At 41.1% G+C, this 13211-nt stretch overlaps 1 protein-coding gene across 2 annotated transcripts in view; it reads left to right on the forward strand.

Annotated features, from left to right (window-relative positions):
- Nucleotides 1–8147, forward strand: part of PDSS2 (decaprenyl diphosphate synthase subunit 2) — a 119711-nt gene extending 111564 nt beyond the window's left edge. For both annotated transcript variants that reach the window (XM_033055914.1, XM_033055915.1), the window contains exon 8: nt 4961–8147. In XM_033055914.1, the coding sequence (XP_032911805.1) occupies nt 4961–5119 (159 nt within the window). In that variant the 3' untranslated portion in view covers nt 5120–8147. The remainder of the gene's footprint in view (nt 1–4960) is intronic.
- Nucleotides 8148–13211: the final 5064 nt, after the last annotated feature.

Here is a 13211-nt window from a genome sequence, read left to right on the forward strand (position 1 = left end):
GTTTTGCATGAAGATTTGTTTTGTTTGTTTTGGAACAACCACTGTCATTAGTTCCTTTTGTTACATATAATAAAAAACACAGCATAGTCAGTGATTCAATGAAGATGGGGCTTTTTAGATGTGTTAGTAGTATTACAAAAGCATCCAAAACCATTCAGATGAAGCAATTTTCTTATTTTTTGGAATTAATATCTGAATTATCAAGGTGTACATACAGTACCAACAATCAGCTGCAACTTTGTTTGTAATCAATGGCTATTTTCCCACTTCTTTGGGGTGAGAATCCAGCCTTTTACTTCATTAAAGCAAATAGTCATCACATGTTTTAGCATAAATACAAAGTTGATTGCTTGTGTATGCTGAAATGACACTTAACAATCACTATTTGCATTGATGGGATTTAAGAAAATTAGGTTTTTGAGTAAAGAATCTTCACAACTACCATTGTTTAGATTTAAAAGCTAGTGGGTCTTGTGAAGTTCATTGTGAAATACATAGAAAGGCTTTGGTGTCCCTTCTAAAATAATAAAGAATCTGTACAATCATTCAATGTCTCAGGATGGCTTGTAATTTTTTGGCAGAGTATTATAAGAGCTGTGTAACAGCAGTGTTCCCTGTAAGCAGGCCATCTTTCCTCTCCTGTTAGGGACGACCTTCCCCACATTTGGTCTCATCCTATATGTAGTGTGGGTTTCAGTTTGAAGTAAAAAGAAAATTTTTCTGTTTGTCAGATGAATAAAGAAAATAAATTCTACTCTACTAATGGAGGCTTCTGCCGGGTGTTTGTGTCCTTTGAATATGTGTTTCTTTACCTTTTGTACAGAAAAATTTCTCAGAAGATATTTGATATACTGCCCCAGTTTCAGCTGGCATATAATGCTACATATAGCCAACAAAAACTTGTAAAGAAATAAATTTAAATCCTGTGATGTTATGAAGTGTTGCAAATAAATGATTGTCCAGGGTTTTTTTGAGAAGAGCTCAACCCTATGTCCAGCCACAAGAATGGATGCTGAAACATTCCAAAGTACATCTTTAAAATACAAAGGAAAAAATTTACAGAATTGATCTACCACCTATGAAATATGTTGATACTTTTTTAAGGTTAACATTTCAGCAGTCTAAAACATCAGTGCTTATTAAGCATGCTGTTCCCACAAAAGGGAAAACAATTTTAGGAAAGCCAGTGCAGAACACTGTAGACATTTTGAGCATTATTCCATCACTCACCCACAGATCAATTTAGATTTTAGGTTTTGGTGTTTCTTTTGTTTCAGCAAGTACTGTGCACTTCAGAAATGTAGAATGTTTTAGCTCACTGCAGGATCAGAGAGAATGCATGATATTCAAAGATTGTAGTAGATAGCAAATTATCTGGTTTAGGATCATCCTAAAACAACATCAAAAATATCTGAAGTTACTTTTGATATTTTGCCACTGAAATAATCAGTCCTAGGTTGGACTATGGAAAAAAAAATCAGGAATTTCAGTGCTCTCTTTCTCCCATTGCATATTACAGCCAAAATATTCACCACAAATTCAGTGAATCTTCCCGCCCCACCCTGCCCCCGATTTGTTGCTCCTACAGGTAGCACTGTGTGAAAGGAATCTTCTTGCCTTTGGTTCATGAAGCAGAAATGTCCCAGCAGAGAAGATTTGAAATTAGTTGACTTTGTACTTGAACACCTGCTTAGTTTTTGACTCCTTTAGTTCTTCAGTCTCCAAAATCCAGCAGTTCCTGACTTTCCTCTTTGACCTCTTGCTGCCCTTCTGTCCAACAGCAATCCAGAGCAGTTGGTCTGAAAGGCAAATCCTTCACTTCTGTGCTATGGATGAGACATCCTCTCTTTGCCTTTTTAAAACAGACTGAGAAACATGGTACTTTGAACTCTATTCACAGAATCATACAGCACTGAAGTTGGAAGGGACCTCTGGGGCATGTCTGGTCCAGCCTCTCCCTCAAAGCAAGCCAATATGGGTTTGCTCAGTTAAGTTTTGAATATCTGCAAGGGCACAGATTGCAAAATGGTGCAGATATATTGTGGAGGAGATCACATCTCATCTGAGCCTCAACTTGGCTCTGCTCTTGCAAGACTATTCTTTAAGCTGAATTTAAATAACCAAAACCCAGTTGGTGATTTTTTCAGAGTCTTGGCACTTCTAGAATGAAGTAAGGCTTTAATGCCAATGGGCTGAACAAAAGCTTAAAAGTAAAAATGTAGTATTCCAGCATATCTAGCAGTTCAACTGGAGAAAAGTGTAGCTAAGCAATCTGTGTTTTGACTTGTATTCAGTTTTAATTACTGAATATCATTCTGAAGAAGGTTGTGTGGATTAAATTGTTCCTACAAGTGGAAATATGCACAAAATTAAATGTGCTATATAAGTAGAGGCTAAAAGAGTAGGTCTTGTATTTGGAAGAAATTAATGAGGTAGCTTAAATAAAGTTTATAAAGTGAAAAATAAAAGCAATTAATTTTGCTTTCCTGATCATTTGCTTCAAAAATTGTCTGCTCCTATCCAAATTTAAAAATAAAGCATCTATACTGGATGCATTGATTTTTTTTTTTGTTCTGTGTTCTTATTTTGTGAAGTTCATTACACAAAATTATTGAAGCTCAAAATTTGAGAGAGGGTCTGAAAATTGTTACTGTAATATAACCAAGACTACAACTAAAGTCATAAATTAGGGGGCTTTTGCATACAGCAGGGCTGCTGAAGCCTGGTTTGTTACTGAGTTATTTCCTGTATTTCTTTAAGAACTATCCCACTGCAAAAAGCCAAAATTGTACTTCTTTTTTCCCTTTTACAACCCCGGCTGAGATAGAGCTAGCATGCAGTCTGGTTAGTTCAGACTGCTTTGCCTCTGTGTATGCTTATTTGAGTTGACCATCTGCTTCTGCAAATGGAATATAAAACAGGTAAGTTTTGGAGGGCTGTAAATTGTTCATTATGTTGGATGATCTCTAACTGAAAACTTGCCATATAAGCAGGTATTTTCCATTTTGGCATTCCTTAACTTTGCTGGGAAACATTCAACAGCGGATTAGTCTGATTTTTGTGTAGTGATTCCTCTGCCTATAGTTTGACACAAGCTTTGCGATTGTATTGGCTTCAAAGCAGTGCATGTGTCTGAGGGCTTACACAAGACAGGCGTGTAAATGGATTGTGTCCTTGTGTTAGGATGCTCCCCCTTTCCAGACTCTGCTCTTTCAACTAAGTCACAGTACATATATGTGAGCATATATATGCCTAAGCTAAGCTTCTCTGGCTTTTGACCAATTTGAAGAGTTTCTAGGAGCTATTTTCTTTCCTGTTTATATCCCAGTATATACTTCTATGAGTATTAGAAGTTATGCAAATCCTTTTTAATAAGCTTTAGCAAATCAGCAGAGCTTGCTTCAAGATGTGTAGGGTCTACTGTCCCACAAGGTTGTGCTTCAAAGAAGAGGAGGGGGCATCTTTGCACGCTGCTAAAGCAGCTCATCTCACCTATCCTCACCTTTGCTGCAGAGCCCTGGAAATATGGCTGATTCCCACTCATTAGAAGACATGTTGAATTAGCTATGTGATGCATTTATGCCTCAGGGCAAGTTCCTTTCCAGCACACAGTGCAGGAAGATTCCAGCTGAAGAGGAGAATAAAATTTTTATGAACTGGGACTTGAGCACTCAAGTGCTGTAATATGCTTTCAGCTAATTTCATCTTTAAATACAGATAATGAATCCACTTTCAGATAAGAAGCATCATTCATTCTGTATGAATGCAAGTATCCATAGAAAGTGGGTGACTTACAATTTGGTCATATCTAGGATTTTTTAAAGATATGTAGGTATATATATATGATTTAAACTGGATAGGTAAAGTCATATTGATGTATTTTTTTAATAATTTGGGCACTAAGCTGTGTATTGATGAAAAACATTACTTAGGAAACCCTGTATGGTTTGCTACTGTAGGTAACTGTATCCAAGAAAAGCCATTTTTTCAAAAAAGCTGGTGCAGTGATGTAAGACAGTTGTGAAAGCCATGTACGGCGTTAAAGATCATGAAATGCTGTAATGCTTTTGGAAAAATCAAATCCCAAAGATCCACCTGACCTTTTTTCCCAGGTTCTGGCATGAGGCATCAGGCTGGAGTTGGTCTGGAAACATCTGTATTTTAGAGTAGAAAATGTAATAGTGTTTCATGACAGTCTCATGATGCTGACAAAAAAAATACTAATTAAAAATAAAATAGCTCTTCAAGTATGTGTAAAATAACGTTTTATTTTATCAATTTTGTTTGTATTTTTTCATAGGAAATTTAACTCATTTACCCAAGTTTTTTAGGTGCCAAATCTTTCCAGCAGCTTGCTGTGAAATGTCGATTATTCCATGAAAATATTTTCTTTCTCATATGGTGTATCACCAAGCCTTTGTCAAATTCCATAGCCTAACTGATAAGATGGAGTTTGCATGAGGTCAGTGTGATAGTTTGCCACATTTTACTGACAAAATTTGCTTTTGTCCACTGTGACCAATGTAATCACATGGTTTATAAATAGAAACCCCTATTACAAAATATGCTCGTTCCACCTGTGTCATCCTGTGCTGGTTTCCAAAAGCAGGAGTGTGAGCGAATAGCTGGTTTGCCAGTTCTGAGCAGAAGCTCTCAAGCAGTGTCTGAGATGTAAAATGTTCAGATATTTAAAAATTAAAATTTTTGTTTTAGTTTAAGTGTGCCCTTTGGAGAGCCAGCATCTTTCAGGTGATGAAGTAACGGGTGGTGCAGTTTACATTACACAGGGTTTCGCTGCAGCGGGGAGCTAAGCAGAGCAGCTGAGAGGATTTAAGGGCTTTGTCTGATGGCTTTGGCTCTGCCTTTACTCTGGGAAGAGGCGGTAGAAGCCCTGTGCTCCCAGAGATAATTGTGCACAGCTGAAACCCCCCCACACCGATGTGCCTGTGTTTTCCAACAGCTGCAGGAAGCGATCAAGGCTGGCAAAGGTGTGACTTCTGCCATCGACCTCTGCCGCTACCACGGAAACAGAGCACTGGCAGCGCTGGAGCGATTCCCTCCCTCGGAGGCCAGGGACGCCTTGGCCAACATTGTCTACGCCGTGACCAGGTTTCCCTGACCTGCTGCTCCGGGAGGAGCATCTCTCCCTCCACAGGTGGAAGCAACCCAGCGGGGACACCAGTGCTGCCTCACACCTCTGATCACCTCATCCCATCCCGGCAGAGGAACGCGCGCTCACTGCCGCCGCCACCAGCAAAACCGGGGAGAGGAAAGAAAAAAGGTCACAGACGGTTTTCACTTGTCGTGCCAGAAGCGCACTTGAGGCTGCACCGGTAGAAATAATTAATGAGTCCCGTTTCCGTGACCTCAGCAAATGGACAGGAAATAAGTCGGTATTGATTGGGCACCAGCGGGGACGGCGCCAGGGCGGAGGCCGGTGGTTTTCCTGCCAGAGGGAGGGATACAGGGAGGGAGGGAGGGATGGAAGGGCGTGAAGATCCAGGTGTCACAAGAAACCCGCTCAAACCTGCCCAGAGAGAGCGAGCTGCCGAAGCCGGGAATTCACATAACCCTTATCCAAGGGGAAAGGCACTTTGGAGGATTAATGGGGGAAAATCCCTCTCTGTCTGCGCACAGTTATGTCTCCTTGCACTCTTTTTATGTATTCAAATGTAAAATTACCCTGTGCCTAATGAGTTCTGTATTTGAGAAACTTGCTGAGAAAATGTGTCAAGCATGGTAAGTAGGAGCTTTAAAATATTTAATCAAATAATAATTTGGCTCTGTTAAGGGAACTGAGTGCCTGGAGTTTATACTGTGCCTATGTAAAGTGTTGCTCTGGGTCAAAGAATGAGGTTTTTCCAACTCTTCTGGGGGAAGGAATATCCTTCCCTCAGATCCAGCAGTTTGTTTCAACAGAGTCTTACACGAAAGAATTTCCTTTGTTTGTGACACTTGTGTTAATTTAAGCCAAATAAATGTTAATTTGTAAGGCTAGACATCAGACTTTGGCAGAAAGGAAGCAGGAATACTCCTCTGTGAGTAGTCACTGCACTGAATAAAATGCAGAAAATACTGGAGAAGTTTTGAACCTCAGTGTGTTGGGTTTTCAAGTCCAGTTACAGACAGCTTATAAGGTGTATCAGAAGCCTGCAATTTGAGACCGTCTCTGTTTTGTTCATAGGAGATGATTTTTGTGGTTTGCACGCGTGCAATCTGAGAATGCCGTTGACAAGAAGGCTGAGTTTACATAAATGATCTAGATTGAGACTCAGCTACCTTTCTTCCTTCTGTGGTGTAATTACAGCCCAATCTGGAGACAGCTAGCACAGCAAACAGATTTCATTACATCCCTCACTCAAACACTAAGTGGAGTTATTTCTGTTAAATTCTCTCCTCCCTCCTTTTCCCCCTGCACTCCTTCCCAGTCGCACAGCTTGTTTGTCATAGATCAGCGTGTTGCATTCCATCAAATGCAAAATATAAATAAAAACTTTATCCTCTAAAAATACGCTGAAAATACATCCTGTGTAATATACATAATATTCTGTGTACGTTCTGCCCACGTTATATCATTCTATTTTATGTATAATAAGCAACCTTGAGTCACAATCTTTGTTTAGAAGCAGCATACAGAACTCAAGACTCACTTTGTTTGGAGAATGGCTTCAACATCAGATCCCTTCTTACTTGCACTTTCTCTCTTGCCACCCTGGCATTTTCTCTCTTCCCAAGACTCTGGCACTTCTCCCTGAGTTACTGTTGTTACTGCAGCAGGAAGGCTGAAGACAGAAGAAAAGCACTGAGAAGTGTGGTTTATTCCAGGCAGTTACCCATGAAGTTCCCTGAAGTTCCCCTAATAAAAAATGTGCTTGAAAGAATTACCTAACTTCAACCAGAGTCATATTTCAGCTTTCTTTGGCTCTTGTTTTTACATGTGACTTAAAGTAAGAGCCATTCATCATCTTTTCTTTGTCTTATATCTATGTTAATTGGTTCATAATGATTTAGGGCTGCAAAAAGCTTGGGTTGCTGGAGATACTCTGAGTCACTTCACCTCAACTGTGTGAAAAAAGTACCAAACGTACTGCAAAACTATGTTGTTTTTTACACAAGTTTTTATTTGTGCTTGTTATCTATAAAGGGGAATCACTGAAAATTAATTACTTCTTTTGTTTTGTATTTTTATCACCAGACTCTTCTGATTGCTCCTAAACAATTCAACCTTAATTCAAAAAAATGCCAAACAAGCCATGTGCATTGTCCCTTACCAATATTATCAAGTAATCTTTTATTTAAGGGATTTACCTGTAATTCTTCAGAAATTTTTGTTGTTTTGTTTCCTCCAGGTAAACTACAAGCAAATATTGCTCCCGTCTGTCAAGGCTCCGGGTGAATTAGTCATTGCTGTGAACTAATGTATTCCTCACACCTCATACAGTTTCTGAGCAATGTGTAACCCTAGGGCTGTTCTGGTGTGGTCATGGTCTTATTTTTGTCTCCTTGGTTCCTTGTCCCCACCTACCTCTAAAGCAGGTCAGGGAGAGGGACGCCTGTGGTCTGAGGAAGGCATTCACACCATTTACTTCAGTCACCCAGCTATTCAACCAGACATTCCTGGTGGCTGCTCCTCCGAACATATCACCAGGATGGAATTGCTGTACTATTCCACAGATGCACAAAATACAGGACAAGGTCCCAACTTCTTTTTAAACCAAATTAAAAAATTCATCCTGATCTACTGCATCCCACTTGTGGTGGAGTTAATTTTCTTCATAGTTTCCTGTACAGTCCTATATTTTGGATGTGTAACTAAACCAGCATTGCCCGCGGACTGTGCTCAGCAGTGCTTGCACAGTGCCAAGGCTTCCTCTGCTCCTCACCCTGACACCCAGTGAGGGGTTGGTTGTGGGCAAGGGTCAGGAAGAGGCACAGCTGGGACAGCTGGCCTCAGAGATAGTCTCTGCTATACAAGATCATGCTCAGCATTAAAAACTGGGGATGGGGAGGGGGGATGTTCCAGGAGTTTATTGCTTGAGGGCTGTCTGGGCATCAATTGACTGGTAGCGATTGCTTTTTCCTTGCTTGTTTTTCATGGTTTTGTTTTCATTTTTTCCCCTTTTATCTATTAAACTGTCTTTAACTCAGCCCACACATTTTTTCACTGTTGCTCTTCTCTGGGGTAGAGTGTGGAGACACTTCTCTATCTGTTAATAGTTAGGGATTTTTAGAGGAATCTACTAAAATTGTCTCTTTTGTTGGTGTCGTCAGTTTCCCACATATTTTCAGCCTTTAGGATTGTAGTCTCAAATTGTTTCAGGAACAGGAGTAGTTCAGTAAAAAGCTCTTTCTCTCCTGGTTTGAGAGTTTCCTTGCCCCCACTCATGCTCACTGAGCTGAAGCACCAGCAAATACCAAGGGGGAAAGGCTTTAATCATAAGGCACTTTAGTAGACTACCTCTATACTCTTCAGATGCCCCTCACCTGCTTGCAAACACTCTTTGAATGATTTTGCATTTACTTTTAGTAAAGGGGGAAGTCATGCAAATACAAAAACCCCTTGTTTGCCTGCCTCTGGCCTCACACTGCCTCAGCTGGATAGAGAGGAATGCTCCCTGTTCCTCTGTGCTGGGCACAGGGGGTGGGATGTATCCCATCAAACTTGGTTGAGCACGTCTAACCCCAGATGTGCTTCATCCCAGCCCAGAAAATACCTCTATATAGAACTAAAAACCCACCATCCCATGGTGGAGGACACTGATTGAGCAGCTCTGAGGTGCTCAGCTGCCACCAGCACAATTCTTTTTAGTACCCAGGATAGAAACACGTAGGGCTCAAGATAATAAAATGTTTTACCAGCATGTGCTAGAGGGAACCTTTTATGCCTGTTTAGCTATTGATGGTCGTGATGTTGACTTACTCACTCTCGATGCAGGTTTATTTGTTCCCTTACCCACTCCCTGTCATGCTCAAGAGCAAGCATGTCAATTTGAGAGCTTGTTGAAGGCTGGGTTTGTCTTCTGCAGTTTGCTGTGCTGTGTAGCACAGTTGGTTGTGTTTTCCCTTGGAGAACTATGATGAAAGCACTGGCCCTGAGCCTAATCTGGTATTTGGGCTCTGCGTTGCTGCTGTCCCAGTACTTTGGGAACCATCTCGTGGAGATAATTAACAATTACACCTTTTCTGTCTTTTCCTCTGAGAGACAGTTTGTGAAGGAAACAACAGCACCTTCCCCTTTGCCTCCTGCAGGGTAGTTGCTTTCCACCTTTTTACAATGACTTTTCAGTATTTTGAACACTCCTGGTAATCAGAATGTTCACATCAGTGTGTCTCAAGAATCTATATCCAGCTTTTCCTAGGATTAACTGACTATTTAGGAATATCACACAGGGATGTGCACGGAGGTTGTGTGGTCGTGGGTGGCAAGGTATCTAGACAGTTTTTACCTCTGGTGATGTGGGACCTGACTGCCAAACTGATCCTGAAAAAGTGACAGTACGCTTGAGAAAAGGATGCCCTGCCTATGCTACAGGGATGCAACTTCTCACGCTGTGCTGGGCCTGGCCTAACCCTGCCAAGTACTCTTCAACACTCTTAGAGGGCAGAGATGGTCTCTGTGCCTGAAGCACACAAAAAGCACCATGGCTAAGCTGTCAGTTACACCTATATCACAAAGAAACATTGCAGGCAGAAATCAATTGCCTCAGTCAGGGAGAAAGCTTCTCCCAAAAGGGAGCAGGAGGAGGATTTGGAGAGCAGCAGAACATGAACAGTCACAAGAACAGGAGAGGAAAGAGACAAGAAATCATGAACAAGGCAGAAACCATCAAGTCCTTTTTCCTGAGTAAGCTGCAAGATACACATAAATATTATAGCCATCAACCTGGTGAGCTAATTATCTGCTGGCTGCTGCAGTGCTGTGGTACTGGAGCCAACAGTCAGGAATTAGAGAGCAGGGAAGCCCAGCAGCTGGGATCCCTCACAGGGGAATGGGGCATCAACAAAAGGATTGGAAAAGGAGCAAAAATCAGCAGCCTCTGCAGGTAGCTTGTGTTGAGTGTGAAGAAGTATCCCCTTGAAGAAGGTCTTGTAAACTCTTAAGGCAAGAGTGGATAACCACTGAGAGTATCCAATCTCTGAGGGAATTAGCAGTGGTAGAGGTGATCTACAGCAGCCTGGATAACAACCAAGCTCTAGAGACCCGGATGAAATCTAGTGCCTGTGGTCCATGCCATGGAAGTTTGTATGGAGCACATCATTGTATGCCAGCACCTGGTGTCATGACTTGGCCAGACATCAAGCCCCCAGCTGTGGGTAGATTGGCCAGTCTGCTCCAGCAATTCCAAGAGAATCTCCCTCCTGCTCACCCCTGTGCCTCAGCTGAGGAGAGACTGTGCCAACAGTTCCAGCTATTCAGAGATCGTGTCTTCCTCCTCTTCCTACCAGCCGCCATCTAGGCTGACAAGGGAGCTGTTTTCTGCTCAGGGGAGAGGGTACCATGTGTACATTTGTGTGCCACCCTGTGCTTCTGTCTGCATTACCATGAGGAGAGCGTGAGGCAGTAGGATGTCTCAAACGTGGAAGCTGGGGTATGTGAACTGTGAGGAATTTGAATTTGGTGGCCAAAAAGCACCCATACAGGAGAATTACCACTGGTTGCTATTGAGCAGTTCCCCAGATGGTGCAGAAGAAGTGATAATGCCTTTGACCCCAGTGTGGAACTTCTGGTTAGCAGAAAAAGGATCAGGTAATGAATACACCATCCAGGAACTGAGGGGCCCTACCTCTGGCCAAGAGAAGGAAAGGGATTACCAGGTTTATTTGACTGCATGGATTTAATGGCACACCTGATCAGCTGGCTGTGCTTCTCTTAATGTAACCCTTCTTTTAATGTAACCATGTGCCTTGCCTTATTGGCAAGAAAGAATGCACACGTGGCACATATTTGACTTAGTGTTGAACTTGACAGAAGTTGCTAAAAGATTGAAAAGCTCTTTTTGGCTTAATGGAAACATTAAGGAAGCATTCTCGCGAGCTGCTGGGGAGTGCTTCTTGCCCCAAGCAGTGCTAAGGATGCCAGACCAGTGTTCTCAGGGGTACACCTGCTGGTGAGATCTTTCTTCTGAGCAGTATTTGAATTTTCATCAGCACAGGCAACTTTTCATCACACAGGCAACTGTGCCATGCTGCAGATTTGTCAAGGAAGTGGCTTCTGGGTCAGAGCACTGGCTGTCACTACTCTTGTCAGCTACTTCAATCTCACAGGAGAGTGAGGTATCAAACTTTTTATATTCTTTGTAGTCTTCAAAGTCTTTTACCTGCACAGTGTCTTACAAAAAATAAAGAGCTAAAGCTTTTCAGTCTCTCAAAGAAGTTCAAAGGAAAGAATATTTCCAGTTCTGAAAGTCATCTGTTCTGACGGTCTTTGAATTAAATTGTCCTTTTATTTTTTCACCTTTCAGAAACAAATCCCTAAAATGCATTAATTATTTACATAATTAGCATTCACGTGTTTCTCTTTTAGGCTAAGCCTGGTTTTCTAAAGCTAAGAGAAAGTGGCCGTTAAGCTAAAATTCTTATAGCAAATGCCTTTTAAATAACCAAAAAGATAAAGTACCGAGCTTGCTCCGAATTGTGAAGGGGAGAAGAGGGTATCAAATTGGCATTGATACACTAAAGCCTCGTGCAGTCACCTTTGTCCAGCCCTTCATGCACTCGCACTTGTGCGTGACTCTGCCCGCAGCTCCCGGCGTTGCTGCCGTATTCCCAGCCCCCGACAGCAGCCGGAGAATGCTCGAGCTCCCCCCTGTGTAGGAGATTCCTTCTCTGCAGTGCGTGAAGTTGACTTAAATTCCTGCCTGTTTGCAGAATGCCTTAGTCAGTGTGCATCTCTTGAGGAAAGACAACCTTTTTCTCCAAAATGGAAAGAGCAGCAAGACGATTTACCTACTAAACTGGAAAGCAGTGTTCTACCGACTTCACATGGTGAAATTGCAAGTCTGTCTGCAGGACAAAAGAGGGATCGCATCGTACAAGAACATTCCCCTTGGCTAAGAGTGACAGGCAGGTGTCCCACTGATAACTAAGAGTAGTTCTCAGATTTATCTGGTTTTTAAGAAATTTCTATGTTAAATTCCATTTGAGGCATATTTTGATATATTGTATAAGAGAACTGCAATTTTGCAGCAATATTATAAAAAATCTTACTTTGACATTTCCTTCTTTATCCTATTCCACTGTCTTCCTCCCTTAACCACTTGCCCCAAATACCGAAGACTGAAAATACTCTGCTTTATTATTAGAACAATGTTCATCATTTTTAGTTTTAAAATTGTACACAAAAGTATTTTACTTGCAACAAGAACAATATCTTAAAACTAGACTTTTCTATGCCTTCAATGACTACAGCAAGTGATTAGCCTCAATTGCAAGGTTCAAATCTTAGCAGTTATTAAATGTCAAACTACAGAAATTAAATGTTATGCAGAAGCCATTAGAAAAATCTCAACAAGTACCAATAGATTAGATTAATTCCACCCCCCCCCCCTTCCCCCGAAAGAAAATATGAACCCTTATTTTAAAAATCTTTACTCTCTGCAGAGGAGCATGATGGTTTTTCTATGTGACCAGCTTATCCCAAACACAGCGTGGTTAGGAAATGAGGCATTTTTCCCTCTTGGCTAGTTTTGATGAAAGCTCTCCAAGTTGCACATTGTGTCTGAACATTTCTTCATTCATAGCATGTGCCCATCGAAAACTGTTTTCTGTTTGCAGCATTTCAGCTGTACTATTTATAAGCTCGTTGAACAATGCTACTAGAGGCTGTAAAAGGTGTGTATTTCATATGCAAATCACTAGCAATAATTTTCTACAATTACACTTAGTTGCTTGCATCATTATTTTCATAAAAATGGGTTTAGTGGGAGAACATTAGAGAAAAAATGTCTGTGTTAGTAAGATTTATTTTTAATCAAACAATTTTATTTATATCCAAAGTGTAAAGACTGTGAATGTCCCTACCTCTGCTCACATCGTGTAAGACCACAAGCAATATACATGGCTTTTAGATGGAATATTCTAAGATATCTTTTAGATGGAATATGCTAAGATATCTTTGCAGAAAAATAAACAAGGTTTAAGCATCTAGTATTTTTTGAAGATGAGTGCTGCTACTAAAAGTGGTCACATTACTAATGATTAGAAATATTCCT

This window comes from Catharus ustulatus, chromosome 3 (assembly GCF_009819885.2).
Source record: "Catharus ustulatus isolate bCatUst1 chromosome 3, bCatUst1.pri.v2, whole genome shotgun sequence".
Classification (NCBI taxonomy): domain Eukaryota; kingdom Metazoa; phylum Chordata; class Aves; order Passeriformes; family Turdidae; genus Catharus; species Catharus ustulatus.